Source organism: Thamnophis elegans, chromosome 1, assembly GCF_009769535.1.
Source record: "Thamnophis elegans isolate rThaEle1 chromosome 1, rThaEle1.pri, whole genome shotgun sequence".
Lineage (NCBI taxonomy): Eukaryota > Metazoa > Chordata > Lepidosauria > Squamata > Colubridae > Thamnophis > Thamnophis elegans.
Window position 1 is genome coordinate 131,092,970 of NC_045541.1, and position 21,870 is coordinate 131,114,839.

A 21,870-nucleotide genomic window follows, 5' to 3' on the forward strand; every position below is an offset into this window, starting at 1 on the left:
TTGTAACTTTAGAAGAGGATAAAAAATTATTGTATTAGCTTATGCTCAGTGTGATGAAGGTTGGAAGTCACTTCTTTATTATGTGTTGCCTATATCTTTTCTATATTTTTTTGTCTTGTTTTTCTTTTTTTCTGCAACTTCTGAAGTTCCCTTTTTTAGTCTACTTTAGTTTATATTAAGTTTTGCTATGTTTATTTTAAAAATTGAGTAAAATTGGTTTGTTTGTTTTTTAAGTGCAAAGATGAGATTCTGACATCTCTCCAAGCAAGAATGATCAAATATAGGCAAGTTATTCCAGTTTGCCTGGAAATCTTTATGGATGTACACACAACCAAGGAAGCTAATAAAATGCTTGAATCATTAACAGAAACACAACACATTGAAGAATGATTCAGGATAAGCAGATCAAAATTAGAAGATTGCAACTCTTATTTCATAAGTTTAATTGATAATTGACATTATGGATCAAACAAAAATATAAACAAACTGAACTGTCCATTCAGGGGGGGGACGACGACTTTACTGTATGTAGGGAAAAAAATGATGCATTGATATCCATAATACAACAGATAGAATCTACAAGCTTTAGATAATCATAAACCAGGATCAGCACTGTGTTGCAAAAGCTTAAATAAATACACAGTTCTTGATTCCATAAACGAAAAACAGTGTTCAGAAAATAGCAAGAAACAAAATAGAATGTTATCAGAAGAACAAAGGTCAGACCTGTCATGTCATGCTAAAAACTTCCTGTTTCCTCAAGTCATAAACATTCTTATTTTTTTCCTCTTCGGAAGTTATCAGAAACTAATAAACTAATAGGTTTATTTTTACATGAATTATTCTGAGATGACATTGCTCAGATCAACGAATTGCCCAAATTCATTTCAAATCTGACAAACAAAAATGTAGGTTTGATTCACATGGTACAAAACTCATAGAATCAGAAATAGATTATTTAGGCCATCATATCTAATACTTTGATCAGTGCAGGAATTCACCTAGAACAGATGGTTCCTGGCCTTCTTTTAAACATAACCAATGAAGAGAAACAGGTTAACTTTCTGAGTAATAGTTTCCAGTGTGAAACTGCTTTTACTTTTAGGAAGTTTGTTCCAACTTTCAATTAGAATTTTTCTTGTTAAAAAGTATCCTTTGGATCATATACTCTGGAGTGACAGAGAATAGATTTTTAAAGGTTACAGTTTCTGTACAAAAGAAACAATATGAAATAAGTGTGAAATAATCCAGAGCTACACATCTACTTTCTAGTTTCTACGCTTTTTAATATTAAGAGTTCTCCACAATTTTTTATTTTATCTCTCAGTAAATATTTATTTTACATTACCACCTGCTTATTAGAAGCAAGCAGTTTGACTCAAGGCAGTCTTTCACACAGAAATCACTGCCATGCTGAAATCATAAGCATACTCTGGCATATGCTATTTCACCATGTTTCACCAGGTATGCTGGAAAACCATTGCCAGTTGTACCTTTCAATTGAGTCTGTACAGTGATTATCTTAACATTGATGCAGATTCCCTATTAAAAATATTTCTGAATAGGAAATGCAGGTTGCAAGCAGTCTGTAAATAAAGTGAGATTATGTCACAATAATGCAAGTGATTCCAGGTCAAATTGTTAGTTTCAAACTAGAAAAATAATACTATTAGATACATAAAGTACTTAAAATACAAAATTAAATATTTGTAACCAAGTAACCAAGTCCCTTGGGGTTTAGGCAATTAATAGCTCTTAAGTGAACAGTTGGATAAACATAATCAGAGCTCTGTTGAATTTCCAAAATAGATCCAAAACTATTAGCTGCAATATTACTTCACTTGCCATACTGCTGCTTATAAAATATGAAATACTAGAAATGTTTTCATTAATCAATATTTATCACAATAATTTTACTTCAGCCTGTTTTAAACCCATCTTAGTAATTTGCTTTTTTTTAAAAAAAAAAGTGGGGTAGTTTTTAAATGAATGAAAAATGTAACCCTACTTAAATCAATTATCATTCATTTTAAACCAATTATTATTTAGTTCAAGTAACCAAGTGGATTAGCATACACAATATTGAAAGAGTAGCTTTGCAACAAAAACAAATTATTATATCTAAAAATTACTATTTTATGAATATCTGACAAAAATCAAGCTGATACCTTTATTATACAAGAATAAATGAAAGTGAATTATAAGAAATCAATTGGAAATGATTCAATAGACTAACATCCTGCAATTTGTATGCTAATCTTTTCTTGAATTTCATAAAATTCAATAGGGCAAGTCATAATATACTTCGTACAATGAAATACCACCTTCAAAGACATCCAATTGCAACTTAGCTTGTTGACATTCCATATAATACTTTAAAGAGGGAGAAACTCTGTAACAAAACTACTTTTAGTAGTTTATTTTCCATTCACTCTTTATTAGCCTGCTATGCAGGGCAATTTTGGCACTAACCAAATTAGAATTGTCACCACTTTCCAAAACAATGAAAAATACCTCTCTGCGTGAAACAGCATTGAAAACTAAAACAACACCTAACGAGACTGACTACAAACCATAAAGGGTTAACTTCCCAAATCAAATAACGAAAAATATTCACTGGCCTGCCAGGACAAATTTTAAAATGGAAAGTGATGGAAGAATTGTAAACCAATGGGAAATTATGAATAGATGAAGTTAAGGGGAACCTCCACTTTCCCGTTCCTTCTTTCCTAACACCCGAGGGGGAGATGATATTCATATTATATAGAGGATTGTAGGAACATGCCGCGTTTTCCCTCTTCTCCCGGACGGAGGAGAAAGAACCCTCGTGCGAGGGGAAGAAAAGAAAGCGAAAGAACCAAATACCCCCCGTCAAATTTCCTTCTTCTTCGTCCCAGCTGGTTAGAGTGAGAGTTTGGAAACAAACGAGCCCACTGGCAGGATTCTCATCCGCGGCTGAGATCCCTGTAGCCTATTATAACTCTGTGGTAGGTCCTAGCACCTGTTGCTTCCTCGGCGCTTCCAGTTATCCTACTCTGCCTGCACTAACGAAAGCAAAAAAAGCCAGGCTGGGCTGCCCATTTCTGCAAGGAGGGGGAAGGATTTTCTTAGGGGACCGCCCTCTTCCTGCTGCAGCTGCTTCCCTTTTCCTCCCGTCCCCGTACCAGGTCCTTCTGCCTCTCCCTTTCCCCTGAAGGGACTTTCGACGCCTCAGAGGAACAGGCGAAGCGGAGCAGGGAGGAGGAAGTCGAGCTGAAAAAATGCAAACAGTCGATCGCGACTCTGTCGCTCCCTGAGCAAAAACGGAACCAGAGTTGCTCTAGCCTCCCCCTGACGGCGATGACCGGAAGTGATGCGTTAAAAGCGGGACACGTGTGCCGTGCGGCGGAAGTAGCTCCGAAAAAAGTTTAGCGGTGTTGTCCGCAGAGGCTGCATGGTGGGAACTGGGAGATGGTGAGTACCGTTTTTCGCTCTTAGAGCTATAACACGTAGAGCTTCAGTTTTTGCTGGACATAGGCCTCCGTGGGAAAAGAAAGGAACACCATAGCAGTTTTCTTTAATTTCTTTTACCTGATTCCTACAGCTCGCTATTACATCATGTGGCTTGGTGTGAACTCCGCTCCCAATCTCAGTATTACATTTTATGGAGGCTCATTAGCGCCGAGAAGAAAGGTGAATAAAAGAAAGAAATGGGTGTATATAAAGAAGAGAGGGTTTCTAAAATTCCCATCAACGACGTTCACCAACTCCCATCCTACCAGCCATAGTGGAGGGTGCGGAAGGTTGCACTTTGTGTCATTCTAATCCAGAGGTGTCAAACTCAATTTCATTGAGAACCGCATCAGCATTGTGCTTGGCCTTGAGAGGCGGGGTGGGGGTGACCAGCTATACATCACTCGTGTTAGGGGTGCCTGTGGTGGCCCGAGAGCTCTGCCAGCAAAAATGAGCTGTTTCCAGAGTGGCCCTGCGGGTCAGATCTAAGCATCCCATGTGTCGGATCTGGTTCCCGGGCCTTGAGTTTGACATCGCTGTTCTAATCAGTTAGCTTCCAAAGTATGAAGATAAAGGTCATACATAGGGTCTTATGACAATTCACCATGGCCAACTCGCTGCGACCATCTCGCCGCAGGACAACTCATTGCAGGACAAAAGTTATACTAATATCAAAGAACTGATGGAATAGAATCATTAAAGGATGCAAAAGGAGGGACAGAATGAAATGTGAATGGCAAAAATTAAAATATTTTTAATTTATTCTAAATAATTAAATAGAATTGGTAAATTGTTCTGCGGCGAGTTGGCTCTGGCAAGTTGTCCCATTCCCTGGGATATATGTACTGGCCACATCATGCAAAAGATCAGTTAACACAATGCCCTTATTTTTAATAGAGTAGTAGGGGCACAATTAAGAATGGTAATCTAGTCTTCTTTTTTTTATCATACTCAAAATAATCATGCAAAACCTTCAGTTGACCAAAAACCATGATGAGTGACAGAGGTCAATATTTATAGCCTCTTCTGATGAGAAACATGGAAAATTATTGTTTGTAATGGAAGACAAATTATATGTAAAGTACATAAATTAATTAATTAATGAAAAGAAGAACATAGATATTACAGTGGGTGACTAGGAGAAAGACGGATGGACTGTTCTTGTGAATTTCATTAAACTTCCAGGAAAGAGAAAGACTTTTTGTTCTTCAGAAGATTACTGAGAAATGTATGAATGTGAAAAGTTTCTAGCATGTTTGGTGATTTAGAAAAAAAGTGACAAATGGTATGACAAATTGGTTTGAATTGAGTTGTGCATGCTACCAGAAAAATAAAAGGTTGCATACACTGGAAATAAATAACAAGAAATGTGTGTGAGATACAAGAAGAGGTAATTGTAATTGAATGAAAATACAGTTGGGGTGGCTTGATTATATAGAGAGAATAATTGGGATGCGAGAAATAGTGAATGAATTGAGGGGAAGGGAAAGATATAAGGATGGAAATGTTAGCTATTTACCCTTTCTTTTTACCTGTTACATTTAATTTCTTTGGTTACCTATTTCTTTCTTTCTATAATGAGTGTTAAATAGGATTATTTATTTATTCACCATAACTGCTGTTCTCACCTCGCTGATGCTTCTGATCTGGGCAGTTTCTTAATGCCCTAGAGTGAATTGGGGGCATTGCGCATAGTATAATATCAGTTTAAACTATAAACAGAATAGAATACTATTTCTTTTATTTATATTTATATAAATTAAAAGATTCAACAGCAACAATAAGAACTAATATAAGCTAAATTGGAACAGAGGAAATGAAAAGAAATAACATAAAAAACTAAACGTTCAGCAAGAAAAAAAGAATAGCAATAGTATTTAGGCAGTTTACAATGTAAGCATTGTTTGCATATTGCCCCGACAATCTGGGTCCACATTTTACCAACCTCGGAAGGATGGAAGGCTGAGTCGACGCTGAGCCTCATCAGGATCGAACTCCAGCTTGTGGGCAGTTTGCCTGCAGAATTGCACTTAACCACTGCTATATCACCTCTCAAAAGGTGGCAAAACTGCCGCTCAAAATCGCAAACAATGGGTGGCGATGGTTCGGGATGCATGCGACTCTACAGCGAAGGGATTGGCGATGCCGTACCGACGCTAAAGACTTAAATGAATGAATGAAATGAATATCACCTCTCAGAAAAAATAGATAGAAAAATATAACGGTATTAAAAAGTGGCTTCTATGACTCTCTTCAAAAATTCATGAGGGATTTCTAGTCACTAATAAATGTACATATTGTCCTTTCTCAAATAAAAGCACATTCTGTCAATTTCTCAATTTGGCCATGGTAGATAATATCCAATCTTTCTATCTTGTGTATATATTAATCTTGCCACAGTATTCATATATTGAAATAATCTTCCTTTGATTTCTACTTTAAATGTTTATCCCTCAGTACTACAAGGAAAAGTTATGGTTTCAATTGAATACTAACCTCAAAATTGAGATGCTTGGCAATCGATTTATATTTATGTGATCATCTGTTGTGAACTTTTGACATGCAAAGTCAATGGGGAAGCCAGATTCACCTAACAATTGTGTTGCTAACTTAACAACTGCAGTGATTTCACTTAACAACTGTGGCAAGAAAGCTCGCAAAATGGGGCAAAATCTTGCTAATCTTGCTTAGCAACAGAAATCTTGGGCTCAATTGTGATCATGTCGAGGATTCATATTGTATTTGAATCTCTTTTTTACATGTCCACAAAGCATGATAAAATGTTCTTTCATGTTCACATTTTCAGCATGCATTTAAAATCCATTTATACATTTTAAATGATTTCTCTGGTGTCCTATGCCAATGATAATCATTTTACAAAAATTCTTTTTAAGATCATGTAAAAGAAATTTACAGAACATAAATTTCAACTCTTAACCACATAATTTCTCACTGATTCCTCTGTATAGTGTAACCAAAATTCTTAGCTTTCTCTATCATATGTTTAATTTATTCTTCCCATTTCAAAATTCAACAAAAGTTTATACAGTTTAGCAATTACATGTTCATCATCTATATACAATTGTACTTCAAATTTTGTGTACAGATCATTTACACAACATTGCTCTATACCATAAGTGGTTTTATTCATTTTGAATATTTCTGATAACTGTAAATAAGAAAGACATTGACAACTATGACCTGGTAAACTTGTTAAAATTCTAGTATTTCACAATAACATCTATCTTTATCTACTGGTATGATTTCTTATCTTAAATGTTTCTTGTGTTCAGAGGAATAAAAGTGTTTTCATGCACAGCTTAGGTTTTTCGATGTGGCTTATCTAATAAAATGATTTTTAAATGCACATTAATTTCAGCTTTATCGCCAAAGGTATCCATTCCATCCAAACCTCAGGTTGCCGTCTTCTAACTCTAAAAAGCTCTTGTTTCTCAGCTATACCCATTCTTTTATCCAAAATAAACCACAAGCTGCAAAACACAATTTCTTCCACAATCCTCTTTCCTTTGTCATATAGATATATATTTTTGCCATTGTTTGGATTGCACATCAGTTGTCAAAACAAGTATTGTTTGAAACAAAAAATTCATTCTAGCAAAAGCTTAATGCTGCCCATTTTATTGTGTCATTAATTTCTTATGTCTTAAAATAAAATTAGTTTGAAATAACAATTCATATTTGTCATAATAGCACTCACATTATACTTTCTCAATCTTAAGACCATTTTAAATATTATTTCAAAGGATTTCATTTATTTATTATGAAATTGAAGAATGGAGTGAGAATCCACACATATTCCACCAGGTAAAAGCTTGGCTTTTGGAATCAAGCTGAGAAATTAAAGCTTTATATTGTAATAGTAGTAAAGACTTTCCATCATTTCTTTCTCTTTCTAGGGGAAACAGAAGAAAGCACGGAAATATGCTGCCATGAAACGCATGATCAGCCTTCGTGATCAGCGCATGTGAGATTTTTGTTATTACTTAATGGTGACAATTGTTGAAGTGTTTAATTCAAATTACTTAAATTTTTATACTGATTATATGTATGATCCTATTTCTTCCCAAATTTTGCCTCTGAGCAATTTAGTCAATTTTCACAATATGTATTTGTAAATCTTTTGATATTTTAGTAAAGAGAAAGACCGAGCAAAAGCTAAAGAAAAGAAGAAAGAAGATCCCAGTGCCATCAAGGAGACAGAAGTGTGAGTACCAAATTATTCCTACCCTTATTGAATAATCAAATAATATATTTTGGAAGATATATTAAGATATATTCCTATCCCACCCCACAGTTCATTGGTAAACTGAGAGCAGTGAAAATGAAAGCAGTATGAGCACATTTCAAAGCTTGATGTTTAAGTTCAAACCATTTCCTCTGCAATTTTGGCGATAATATTTCAAACTCATTACAGTAATATATTTTAAAGAGCTTGTGTTGCTCTTAGATCTAGCACGACAGTTATTCTTTCATTTGAAGGATTATACTGCAAGATTAGTTAATCTAATTCCCATTCCAATGCATGAACCATTCATACAACTCTCTATAGATCAAGTTATGTAGTAATTTAGCTGATAGAATGAGTTGGGGTACCCTGTAGCTACAAACTACATTATGATTTAATTGTAGTTAAGAACTAAATGAGAGCCAGTTTGGTGTGATGGCCAGTCATTTTCTCACAGCCCTAAGAAGGAAGCAATGGCAAACTCCTTCTAAAATAACTGCCAAGAAAATTGGAGGGACCTGCCCAAATAGTCTCTGAGAATTTGACATGGTTGAACAGAAGTAAAAAAGAAACCACCACTTCTGAAATATGCTGTCCAAAACAAACCCCACAATGTATCAACCCTCCCAAAGTATTAGAAATGGCAAATAGAGATTGTGAAATAAAGGTGCTTAAAAATAGATAGATTGGAATGGTTTGACCATATTGTACATTATAAAAAAAACATTATTTCATTATTGAAATGATGAAGATGTGAAGATGCATTGTTCTTGGTTTTGGGGTGATATCTAGTGGTGAACTAGATGTCTCCAAAGGAGTTGGGATGGCACTGTGGCAGAGACTGGCCAGAGAGCAAATTCTGGTCAGCAGAGTTCCTCTGAATGCTGCTTCTTCTGAGACCACAGAAATTGTGTCTTTTGTGATTGACTTGTAAATCAAGTGGCTGGGAGTCATGAATTTCAGTTGTGCTTATAATCACAATCTGGACTGTGATGAACGTAAGGGTTGCAAAAGCCTCAGTTTTTTAATAACTATAAGTAGTCCTTGACTTATGACTACATTTGGGGCCAGAATTTCTGTCGCCGAGTGATGTTAAACGAAACATCACATGACCACATGGCTTAATGAAATGACATGTTCAAAAAAGTATTCTTATGCATTTAGGAAGAAGACTAGAGACTACATTCTTCAGCATTTTAATATTACATTGAATTCTGATACTGCAATTGTAGTACTTGAAAAACTTCCAATTAAAATACTAATTGGAAAAGACAGATAATGTGAACATGCAAAAAATATTTGATCAATATTACTCTTTGATTTACATTAAAATAATAGGGTAGTTGTTTTATATATAAAAAAGTAATAAAATCAGTGCTTCTCATTTTCAGCCCCAAATATCCTTCATGTTTATTCTTCCAATATAACACACAACTAGGACCTCCGTATTACATCTTGGTGGATACCAATTTTATTAATTTTTCCATTAAAGCCAAATTGGATCTAGTGCAATCAATGATGGATTGTCTCTATGCCAAATGTAAGTATCCAGAGCTGTATCATTTGTTAAGATTTACATTGGTTTTTACTGGTTGTTTTATTATTAAATTTGCAAATATTTCCATGTTTCCTAAAACAATTAGACTTGAGTATTATAAAATATCCTGATTAGTCCTAGGGAAGCCCTAGGAAGATGTTATTAGATAATTAAAAATAAAGAATAAGCACTGGCTGGTAAGCAGAACTGTTTTGTTATTCATTTAGTTCTGATTCTTCATGACAAGTTGGATATTATTTTCCCAGGACTATTCTGTATGTGTGTAATTGCTTCTTTCAGTTCTTGCAAGCTCAAGCTTCTGTCATCACTGATCCTATCTAGCCATTTATATTTTCTACGCTTTTGCCAATTGCCTTTGATTTTTCCAAGTGTAGGAGCCTCTTTGGTCTCTCTTGCCCTTAAATTATATACCCCAAATATTTAGGTTTTAGATTCTTTATTGATGCTGTCAGTGAACAGACTGATTTTAGATTATATGTTTAATTGTTCATCTTGTAGTGCATATTCTCAATAATTTTCTTCATATCCAAAACCCTTTTCTTCATTTAGCCTTTCTGACATCTGGCTTTCATAGTCATATATTGCAACTGGGAAAACTGTTGTCAAATTGTCTATATCTCTCAGACCAGCAGCTATTGTTTAATTTAATGGCTGTGTCTCTGGAATGTTTGGAGTCTAGGGAGATAAAATTCTGTTTCTAGTTCTTCAGTTCTTTCTTAATGTTTCTCTACTTGCAGTGGGTTGGCTCTTGAAGTATATTTTTTTTAATAATGAGCAGCAGATCAACTTCTTGCATTCATCTTCAAGAGATTCCTTAGGAGGTCCTTGTTTCCAATCATCAGAGCAGTATTATTAGCATATCTGAGACTATTGATATTTGTCCCAGAAATTTATATTATTGTGTTTTCTATATTTAATCATACACGCTGCATTTTACAAGATTTTTGAAATCATGGTAGGGAGCTCCAACATAAGAAATGTCTATTGGAAGTTTTGAGCCTTCAAATAAAATTTAAGACATCTAGACTTTCTAGCATTAAGTATAACTATTTAAAAAGTTTCTTTTAAAAGTTAAATATAAATACAGAATGTGATTGTAAGGCTTTTTTATGCCTTTTTGTCTCTAGACTACTATTTGAATGTCTATATATCAGTTAAATATCATGTAATATATGCAAAATGTACATATACTGAATTGTATAATTGAGTACAATGGAAGATATCACCAAATTAATTTAACAATTCAAGTACTACTAACAAACAGCTGCTAATAAAGTTAATAATAAAAAGTTTTCATTTTTAACCTAATTCTATAACACTTATAAATCCCTCATTCATCTATGTACTTATTCTTTTTTGCTTGTTTTTTATGTTTGGATCTGTGTATATATCTTTTCTCTTATTATAAAAACAATGTATGTTACATAGGAGTGTATCATGTAAAATTTTGTTTCAGTGCTAGATAGTTACATGTGTGCATTTCTGCAGGCATTCCTTGTATCACAGATTGTGTCATGGCTGAAATTGAGAAACTGGGACAGAAGTATCGTGTAGCTTTAAGGTAAAAGTGTAATAATTTGACTCTCTTCTTTGATATGATTTATCTAAAGTAAAAATATGAAGACTAAGGATTCATAATTTGTTTAGAATATAAATCCTATACTCCATTATGTTTTAACATTTTTCCATCACTTTGTTTTCCATGGATATCAACATCAGAAATTTCTTAAAGAGAAATTAAGCCAAGGCAGTAGATTTTCCTAAATTCCTGTAGTACAGAGGCTCAGTTCTGCTTTTAGCTACATTTGAAAGAATATTCATGCCTGTGGAAAAAAATCTATTTGTTTTTCTGGTGCAAAGAGAAAAACAAGAGCATTCAAAATATACAAAATAAAATATATTTCCATCTATTTTACTTATACAATTAAGATATTTTTATAGATATCACTGAATTCATAGATCATTCATAAAAATAGCATTGTATTAGATAACAACCATTTATATTGGAAGAAAATAGGACTGTGCTTTTCTTGAAAATAAATAGCAGAGGTGTTGTGATACAAATTCTAAAGCACTTTTTCCTAATTACTTTCAAAGCATGCACTGTCCTCATAGAAAATAACCTTGAATTTCTCCTGAGAAAACAAGGAGCAAACAAGTTTACATCTTCAAATTATATAATACTAAACCAGAAATTGGCATGTCTCCCCCACTTAAGGGTTGCACTTTAATAATTTTGTTAAGTCTTCCAGGACTCCAAGAGGTATGTCATAAAGTTGTAAGTCTTTTTCTTAGTTTGGTATAGTTGGATTACAGAAAATAGATGAATTAAGCTCTTATTTACCTTGTTCATGAACCTTAGGCTTTGTCAGGAGAAAAAAAATCAAATTATGTTCCCCAGAATTCCTATTTTTCTGATGAATATGTAGCAACCCATTTAATGAAAAAAAGACATTTTTTTTAAAAAAAAGTTTGTCTTTAATAATCTTTTCCTGTTATTACCCTGCAGGATAGCAAAAGATCCCCGATTTGAGCGCTTGCCGTGTACTCACAAAGGAACGTATGCTGATGACTGTTTGGTACAGAGGGTCACCCAGGTACATCCCATGCGCGCGCTGGCCAGCTGACTTCAGCCTTTTTTTGAGGCCATTTTTCACCCTCCCCAGGCTCCAGAGGCTTTATAGGAGCCTGGGGAGGGCGAAAACAGCCCCTTCCCCTCTGGAGCGCAAAAACCCTATGGGCAAACCGGAAGTCACTTCAGGCCTGGGGGGCGGGGGGACTGTTTTCGCCCTTCCCAGGCCCCTATAAAGCCTCTGGAGCCTGGGGAGGGCCAAAAAAGCATGCAAAAAATGGGGGGGAGTGCTGGTCGCGCATTGCATTATGGGTGTGGCACGCCCGTGCACGATCCCCCTGTGCTCCCCCCGCTTTTGGCACACGAGCCAAAAACGTTTCACCATCACTGCCCTATTCTATTAACTTCTCTTGCTGTTCTGTTGATAAAGAACTTCTCAGTTTGTTTTCATTTCAGTGATCCTCAAGAGAAGCTAATATTTAATTGCACATTGACTGTAGTTAATATTTCACCTACCAGAGAATGTCATCTAAACTATACAGATAGTTTAAATAATTCATCATACCTCTTGACAGTTGCTTAAAAAAATGAAATACTTGATTTGGTGTTCTTTTGCCTCTTCCTCTTACAGCACAAATGTTATATAGTGGCTACTGTAGACAGAGACCTGAAGCGAAGAATACGAAAGATCCCAGGAGTACCAATAATGTATATATCCAATCACAGGTATGTGAGAAAGCATTACTTGACCAAATAAAATGTGTCTTATGATGTTGCTTTGTAATAATCTGAACATTCAAGAGCATGTATATATTTATGTATGTATTTGTATGTATGCGTGCACATGCACGCATGCATTTGTAGACAGCGAATCAATGTAAACCAAACTGCAGCTCAAACATATATACATGAACTTTATGGCTGAACTGCATACACAGCCCTTTATGTCAGAAACATTCTGCTTAAATGACATAAAACAAGAGATTACGGTAAATAGTAATAAAAGCCACAAAACAATCACATTTGTACATTAACTGATAAAACTACGTAACTAGCACACAAACATTGAAATTGAAATTTGAAATTTAATAGATTTGTATGCCACCCAATCCCGTAGGACTCTGGGCGGTTTACAGAAACCAGGTAAGAAAGTTAAAAATCAGGAATAAAAAGATACAGTCTTTAAAAATAACACACCATCTATTCTGTCTAGATGGGGCTGGACATTGTTCAACAGCCCCAGGCCTGCCGGAACAACCAGGTTTTAGTGGCTTTTCGGAAGGCCGAGAGAGTGGAAAGGGTCTGGATCTCTACGGGTAGATCGTTCCACAGGGCCGGAGCAGCTACAGAGAAGGCCCTCCCACGAGGGGCCGCCAGCCGGCATTGTCCGGCCAATAGCACCCGGAGGAGGCCCAACCTGTGAGATCTTATTGGTCGTTGGGAGGTATGTGGCAGGTCTCTCAGATAGCCAGGTCCTAAGCCATGTAGGGCTTTAAAAGTAATGACTAGTACCTTGAAACGCGATCGGAGACCAATAGGGAGCCAGTGCAGCTCGCAGAGGATGGGTGTAACATGGGTGTATCTAGGTACACCCGATATCGCTCGCGCGGCTGCATATTTGAGGGGCCTAGGGGTCGATCTCTGTCCTCCAACCAACACCAACTGCAACCTGTCCAAGAGATAGGAGGAGAACCACCGTAAGACGGTGCCTCCCACTCCCACGTCCCGTAATCGTCGCAGAAGGATACTATGGTCGATGGTATCGAAGGCCGCTGAGAGGTCAAGAAGCACCAGGATAGAGAAATGTCCTCTATCCCTGGCCCGCCAGAGATCATCAGTCAGCGCGACCAAAGCAGTTTCGGTGCAGTAACCAGGCCTGAAACCCGACTGAAAGGGATCCAGATAATCCGCTTCATCCAAGGTCCGCCGGAGTTGAAAGGCCACCACCTTCTCAACAACCTTCCCTACAAAAGGGAGACTGGACTGTAGTTATTAAGGATGGCTGGGTCCAGGGAAGGTTTCTTAAGGAGGGGTCTCGCTTCCTTTAGGGGGTGCAGGAAAGATCCCTCCTGAAGAGAGGTGTTTACAATCCTATGGAGCCAGCCTCGTGTCACCTCCCTGCTGGTCGAGACCAGCCAGGAGGGACATGGGTCCAGTAAGCAGGTGGAGGCACTCACTGCTCCCATGGCCTTGTCCACTTCCTCAGGAGCGACAAGTTGGAACTCGCTCCAAGAAATCCGATCAAGGCCGTCCCCCGGCATCTCGGCTGGTACTGCCCAAGTGGAGTCCAGGTCCGTCTGAATCCGAGCGACTTTATCCGACAGAAACTGAACAAATTCCTCAGCTCTCCCCTGTAAGGGGTCGCCCGCACTCCTCCCTTTCAGGAGGGAGCGGGTTATCCTAAACAGGGCGGCTGGGCGAGATTCTGCAGATACAATAAGAGAGGAAAAATGAGCACATTTTGTCGCCCGTATCACCACTAGATAAGTCCTAATAAAGGCTCTTAATTGTGTTCGGTCAGATTCGGAGTTACTAGCCCTCCAACGTCGCTCTAGGCATCTCTTTTGGCGCTTCATCTCCCGGAGTTCCTCGGTAAACCAAGGGGCCCTCCTGTATTCACTGCCGCGGAGAGGCCGCAAAGGCGCGATCCGGTCCAGAGCCTCAGCCGCCGCTGTATTCCAGGCAGCGACCAAGGACTCCGCCGGATTGTGGGCAAGGGAGTCAGGTATCTCTCCAAGCGCCGTCTGAAATCCCAGAGGGTCCATCAGGCGTCTGGGGCGGAACCACCTAATCGGTTCCCCCTCCCTGCAGTGAGGGAGTAGTTTCTGAAAGTCAAGCCTCAGTAGAAAGTGATCTGACCATGACAAGGGCGAGATCTCAAATGCCCTTCAATTCCAGATCACGTCTCCACTCCCCCGAGAGAAACACGAGGTCGAGTGTGTGACCCGCTGTATGAGTTGGACCCTGAATTACCTGGGTCAAGTCCATGGCTGTCATGGAAGCCATGAACTCCTGAGCCCCATCTGAGCGTTTGCCGAGAGATGGCAGGTTGAAGTCCGCCAGTACTATCAGTCTGGGGAACTCAACCGCCAGTCTGGCTACTGACTCTAGGAGCGCAGGCAGGGCTGTTGTAACGCAGCTGGGGGGTAGGTACGTCAGAAACAAGCCCACTAGGTCCAACTTCACCAGAAGGGACTCACACCCCCAGAAGGAAACTTTGGTCTGGGCTGGTTTTACCCCCAGAAGGAAACTTTGGTCTGGGCTGCGGATGGACAGCTGATGGCAACAATCTGAACTCGCACTTTAAACTTTTAATCAATTGCGCAATTATTTTAGTTTCTTATTTCTTTCTTTTCTTTCATCTTTTTCTTCTTTCTTTGTATGGGCTATGCATGAGGTACGTATGAGATGAATGAATGTCCCACTTTTATGACCATATTGTTGTAAATTTTGTGTTTTTTAATTTTTACGTGGGGACTGTTTGGGGGAGTGCATGAGTAGGTGTGATTCGGAGGACCTGCCGGGAGTTGCGGGGGCCATGGGGGTGGTTGAGGGGACCAGAGACACGGGAGAGGGTCGGGGTATCGCGGTCGTAACAGGGAGGGGCAGATACGGCGGGGACTTTAGGGCAGGCCATTACCGGGGAAGGAGGGTTCGCTACATTACAGAGATCCCTCCTTCCGGCCCTAGGAGTCCCACTCCAAGACCAGATGGCGCAAGTAGTCAGGACCCTGGTCTCAGGCTGTTGTCGCTAAATGCCAGGTCTGTTGTTCATAAAGCTCCTCTCGTCCGGGACTTAATTTTAGACGAGAGGGCAGACCTGGCATGTATTACTGAAACCTGGCTGGGCCCAGAGGGAGGAGTCCCCCTTGTAGAGCTGTGCCCAGAAGGATTTCAGGTGCTGCATCAGCCGAGAGCCCAGGGAAGGGGTGGGGGTGTGGCCGCTGTTATCCGGGAGTCGTTAGTTCCTCGTAGGGTCCCTGCTCCGGAGATTGTCGGGTGTGAGTCTTTGCTGTTAAAGTTGGACCTCAAGGGTCAAGTGGGTTTGCTGCTAACGTACCTGCCTCCCAACAGCGTTGCAGCAGCCCTCCCCTCGCTCCTCGAGTCGGTAGCCGAGCTGGCAATTGAGTTCCCTAGGTTGATGGTCCTGGGGGACTTTAATTTGCCGTCGCTCGGTGAAAACTCTGATGGGGCGCAGGAGTTCATGGCTTCCATGACAGCCATGGGCTTGACCCAAGTAATTCGAGGCCCAACCCATTCAGCGGGACACATGCTTGACCTTGTATTTCTCTCGGAGCAGTGGATTTGTGATCTTGGTCTGAGGGGGAGCGACATCATACCCCTGTCGTGATCAGACCACTGCCTACTGAGGCTCGACTTCCGGAGGCCAAACCCCCACTGTAGGGAGGAGGAACCGACCAGGTGGTTCCGCCCCAGGCGTCTTATGGAACCGTCAAGGTTCCAGACAGAGCTTGGGGTTATTCCTGACACTTTCGCCCACAGTCCGGTGGAGACTCTGGCTGCTGCGTGGCACTCGGCAGCGTCGGAGGCCCTCGACCGGATTGCGCCACTGCGGCTCCTCCGAGGCGGCGGATCCCGGAGACCCCCTTGGTTCACCGAGGAGCTCCGGGAGATGAAGCGCCGGAGGAGATGCCTAGAGCACCGTTGGAGGTCCGATAAGTCCGAATCGAACCGAGCAATGGTAAACACCTACACCAGGGAATACACCAGGGCACTTAGGGCAGCAAAAAGATCCCACATAGCCACCCTGGTTGCATCCGCTGAGTCCCGTCCAGCCGCCCTGTTTAGGATAACCCGCTCCCTATTGAACAAAAGGGAGGCGGGGGAACCCTTGCAGGGCAGAGCTGAAGAGTATGCCCAATTCTTAGCGGACAAAATTGCTCGGTTTCGGTCGGACTTGGACTCCACCCCCGCAGTTCCAGCCGAGGCACAGGGGGACCAAGTAGAACAGCTCTGGGTTGAGTTTCAGGACGTTACCCCCGGGGATGTGGACAAGGCCATGAGAGCTGTAAGTACCTCCACCTGTGTTCTGGATCCGTGTCCCTCATGGCTGGTTACGAACTGCAGTGAGGTGACACGAGGCTGGATCCAGGCGGTTGTAACCGCCTCCCTTCGGGAGGGGAACTTCCCCGCCGCACTGAAAGCGGCGGTGGTGAGACCCCTCCTGAAGAAACCATCCTTGGATCCAGCTGTTCTTAATAGCTATCGCCCAGTCTCCAACCTTCCCTTCTTGGGGAAGGTTGTTGAGAAGGTGGTGGCCTTCCAGCTCCAACGGTCCTTGGAGGAAGCAAACTACCTAGACCCCTTCCAGTCAGGCTTCAGACCCGGTTACAGCACAGAAACCGCTTTGGTCGCATTGATTGATGATCTCTGGAGAGCCAGAGATGAAGGACATTCCTCCATCCTGGTCCTCCTTGACCTCTCAGCGGCTTTCGATACCATCGACCATGGTATCCTTCTGCGACGACTGCGGGAGGTGGGAGTGGGAGGCACCGTACTACGGTGGTTCTCCTCCTACCTCTCGGACAGGTCGCAGTCGGTGTTAGTGGGGGGGCAGAGATCGTCCCCTAGGCCCCTAAATTATGGGGTGCCTCAGGGTTCGGTCTTATCCCCCCTACTATTTAACATCTACATGAAACCGCTGGGAGAGATCATCCGCAGGCACGGGATTAGATACCATCAATATGCGGACGATACTCAATTGTATCTGTCCGCCCCGTGCCAACTCAATGAAGCGGCAGACGTGATGAGCCGGGGCCTTGGGGCCGTTATGGACTGGATGAGGGTTAACAAGCTTGTGCTCAACCCAGAAAAGACCGAGTGGCTGTTGTGTTTTCCTCCCAAAGATTTGACTAATATTCCACCACTCAGGCTGGGGGGTCAAATTTTACACCCCTCAGAGAGGGTTCGCAACTTGGGAGTCCTCCTGGATCCACAGCTGTCATTTGACCACCACCTAACGGCTGTGACCAGGGGGGCATTCGCCCAGGTTCGCCTGGTGCGCCAGTTGCGGCCCTACCTGAATCGGGAGGCTCTCACAACAGTCACTCGGGCCCTTGTGATCTCTAGGCTGGAATACTGCAATGTGCTCTACATGGGGCTGCCCTTGAAGAGCATCCGGCGACTTCAGCTAGTGCAGAACGCAGCCGCGCGAGTGATCGCGGGTGCACCTCGATTCACCCGCATAACACCTATCCTCCGCGAGCTGCGCTGGCTGCCTGTCGATCTCCGGATGCGCTTCAAGGTGCTATTAATCACCCATAAAGCCCTACATGGCAGTGGATCTGGATACTTGAGAGACCGCCTTCTGCCAATTACATCCCTGCGACCAATAAGATCTCATAGATTAGGCCTCCTCCGTATCCCATCGGCCAGCCAATGTCGGCTGGCAACTACAAGGAGGAGGGCCTTCTCAGCAGTAGCCCCGACCCTTTGGAACGAGCTCCCCGTGGAGATTCGTACCCTCTCCACCGTACAAGCCTTCCGCATAGCCTTGAAGAACTGGCTCGCCCGTCAGGCCTGGGGATAAGGATAGCCACCCCTCCCGAATGATGAATGTATGTTGCCTACTATTTTATTATATGTTTCTATCTTGATGTCTGTATTCCCCCTTCCCTGTTTTATGTGAGCCGCCCTGAGTCCCCTCAGGGAAAAGGGCGGCCTATAAATATTAATAAAACTATAAAACTATAAAACTATAACACCCGACAGTCTCCGGAGCAGGGATCCCATGAGGAACTAATGATTCTCGGATGATGACTGCCATTCCCTCACTCCTTCTCTGGTGTCGTGGCTGGTGGAGCACCTGAAACCCTTCTGGGCACATTTCTGAGAGTGGGACTCCTCCCTCATGGCCCAGCCAGGTTTCAGTAATACATGCCAGGTCTGCCCCTCGTCTAATATTAAGTCCTGGACGAGGGGAGCTTTATGAACCACAGACCTGGCATTTAGCAACAGCAGCCTGAGACCAGGCCCCTGACATCTCTCGCCACCTGGTCCTTGAGTTGAGCTATCAGGGCCGGAAGGAGGGATCGCTGTGACGTAGCGAACCTTCCTTCCCCGGTAATGGCTAGCCCTGTAACTCCCGTCGTACCTGCCCCTCCCAAACATGACCGGGATGCACCGGCCCGGCCCCACCCCCATAGACCCTTCCTCCCCTCTCGCGGCCCCCGTTCTCCCCGGCAGGCCATTCGTACCATACATTCTGGGACGAGAGGCGTGTCCGGACCCCCATCCACTTCTGCTTCTGCACTCAGTGGAGGGGGCTCCAGGCCGCACTCTCAATCCCCCCACCCATACGGCCAAGCATTCTGCACATGCATACCCCACTAATATTAAAATACAATGATACAATAAAATACTAATAAAAGATTCATTAGTTAAAAATGTGGGATCATTCAATCAGACACATACATACCACATGCACTCCCCATACAAGTGAAAAATTGCGCAGCTGTTAGCAAGTTCATAAAAAGTTTGTAGGTGGGTTCGCAAAAGTCCAGTCCGATGGAGTTAGCGGAGGTGTAGAGGGGGAAAAGAAGGTTTCGTCTTCCCTTTTCCTTGCGCGATAGATGGTATAGAAATGGAGGGGTCCAAAAAAGTTCAGTGGGGGCTGAGATGGCGTCCCTTGGCATCGACGGGCGGTGATGGTCATACCAACTGACACATATACACACACTCTGTATCAATTTCATTTCATGCCTTATTTATTTTATTTTTTCTATGTTGCTTGCTTTAAATAAATGTATGTTTATTTACGTTTGTGCACTGCCTGATTCACAGTGACTCAGGATATTTGATGGCACTGAATAAGCAATAATATATAATACTCTTTTATAATGCGTAATTTTTCCTACAAGTATTTAGTAATATGTTGCTTCTTCCACTTGCTTAGTCTGAATGGTGCAGCCCCTTGAACTGCTGTCTTAAATGCATAATGATAATAAGTGCGTCTAAGATTCTAAACTTGTACTGGCTTAGTACAATGAGGGAAATACAGCGGTCTAAATAATTCTTCAATTTTTCTTTCTAATTTTAGGTATAACATTGAGCGGATGCCTGATGATTATGGAGCTCCTCGATTTTAAATGTGATAAAAAGTGCTTGCCATGTTGAATTCCAGTACACTGAGCCAGTTATAATGAATTTATAATCTGGGTTCCTTTGTTATGGTGCTTGGAATTTGAACTAATTCATTAAACAAATCTCTTCCAGATAAAATGGACATTCTATTCCAGAGGTGTCAAACTCACTACAAACTCAAACTCACATTGTCACGGCGGCATCACATGACATACCTGGACTTTTTTTTCCCTTTGCTAAATGATGCATTGGTGTGGTCAGTGTATGACGCACCCGGCCCATGGACTGGGAGTTTGACAGCCCTGTTCTATTCCATGTTCTGGGATCTAGTATAAACATTTATATTGCTTGTAAATATGCTTCTGAGAATTTCTTCCTTATTATTAAGAAATTTTCTCATGATGCAGCCATCTTACAAATGTTCAATATTCATATATGAACTGTTGAAGTCAGTGTTTCTACAGTATCTATGCAGAAATTCAGCCACATGCTTAAAATTGTCAAAACACTCAATTTGGGTGCAAAGAAACCCTCTATTCCATACATATATAATAATTTAATGTATGTGGAAAATTACAAGCATTGATCCCGGCATTAATTAAATAATATGAAGAAACCAATATATATAGAAATAAAAATTTCCCAACCTAAATTTGTTTGTTAAACACAGTTTATTTAATTTTTTTTAACTTTTGTAATATGTGTTTTTTTTAATGTTGTACGCCGCCCTGAGTCCTTGGGAGAAGGGCGGCATATAAATCCAATAAACCAAACCAATAAACCAAACCAAACAGTTTATAAAGAAAAAAGCTTTTAAAATACCTTTTGAAATATTATAGAAATAGAAAATAATTACAATAATACCTGTCCTATAACATAATGGTTATATTTTAGAAAATATTAAACAATAACTTTTTTTGTTCATAATAAATAATTCAGTAAAACAAAGGTTTAGATTTTGTTTAAAAATATATTTCTGTGATGACAGTAGAAGACAAAAGGGGGTGGGGGGAATGAAATTAAATGTAGTTGCTAAAGAAAGCTGTTTTGTTACAAAATCAGGCCTGCATGCAAAAACAATTGCTTTTCAAAAGGCAAATACGTTTGTTGTATAATGTGCAAAGGGAAATTAATTATTTTTTTCTCCAAAAATCACTGTCAATATCTTAAAGTTATGGATTAAAAAATGTCTTTCCACATCATACCTTTTTCACAATATAAGATATCTATAATTATTTTTTCCTTCCAGCTCTCTTAGCAAGAGATGGTGCATTTTGTGATGGAAAATAAAATTAAAGGTAGCTACCAGAAAACAGTGTCTCTAAATTAAATTATTGTTCTTAAATGATGTCACTAATCTATTGAATTTTGAGGTGTGTGACATTCCAAAAGATTTTCTGGCATTGCCACTTAATCTAAACTACAGGTGATTTGCACTGTCTTCCAGCAACCATCAATGTTTTGAGATACAGTACAATTGGAGGAAGAAGTTGCAAAATACCAACATAGTTTTTGATGGTTACTGAAATTCTCAATGTTGGCAATCCCAACTTGGTCAGTTAGAAAAGAAAAACTCAGATCTATAGTTAACGAAAATATACTTTAGTAAAGCCAAGTAGTTATAACAGAAGCAATGCCAGATCTGAGATTTTTGCATCCAAAGCATATGGTTAATTTTTCCCTTGTTTCCACCCCCCCCCCCCTGGTTATCTTTCAGTGCCCAATTAAATTCTAACAAATTGTTTAGGTAACAGTCCCTGGCTTCGCAGTCTGGATGGTTCTGCATTCCATAGTGTCATCTTGGAATGGCTGGCAGCTCACATGAGATGGCACACTGTATAGTTTCGATTCCTCTCATGCTAGTTCCCCCTCCACCTTATCCCAAGTCACAATACCCCT

At 40.6% G+C, this 21,870-nt stretch overlaps 2 protein-coding genes across 5 annotated transcripts in view; one reads left to right on the forward strand and one right to left on the reverse strand.

Annotated features, from left to right (window-relative positions):
- AREL1 (apoptosis resistant E3 ubiquitin protein ligase 1) overlaps positions 1-3,253 on the reverse strand; it is a 23,415-nt gene extending 20,162 nt beyond the window's left edge. The window contains exon 1 of one of the 4 annotated variants that reach the window (XM_032231465.1): positions 3,165-3,253. The gene's annotated coding sequence lies outside the window, so the exon portion shown is untranslated. The other 3 variants (XM_032231466.1, XM_032231487.1, XM_032231478.1) reach the window with 3 other exon arrangements.
- On the forward strand, positions 3,217-20,623 carry FCF1 (FCF1 rRNA-processing protein). The gene is made up of 8 exons (XM_032231497.1): positions 3,217-3,453; positions 7,410-7,477; positions 7,646-7,717; positions 9,130-9,278; positions 10,785-10,857; positions 11,806-11,893; positions 12,500-12,594; positions 19,928-20,623. Exons 1-8 carry the CDS (start codon positions 3,451-3,453, stop codon positions 19,974-19,976), a joined length of 597 nt encoding a protein of 198 aa, XP_032087388.1. The 5' UTR covers positions 3,217-3,450; the 3' UTR covers positions 19,977-20,623.
- Positions 20,624-21,870: the final 1,247 nt, after the last annotated feature.

What these genes read in the sequence shown, in the direction of transcription:
- FCF1 (XM_032231497.1), top strand. An exon ending in AGCCTTCGTGATCAGCGCAT is followed by an intron (nt 7,478 to 7,645) that starts GTGAGATTTTTG and finishes TTGATATTTTAG; the next exon opens with TAAAGAGAAAGACCGAGCAA. An exon ending in TGGTACAGAGGGTCACCCAG is followed by an intron (nt 11,894 to 12,499) that starts GTACATCCCATG and finishes TTCCTCTTACAG; the next exon opens with CACAAATGTTATATAGTGGC.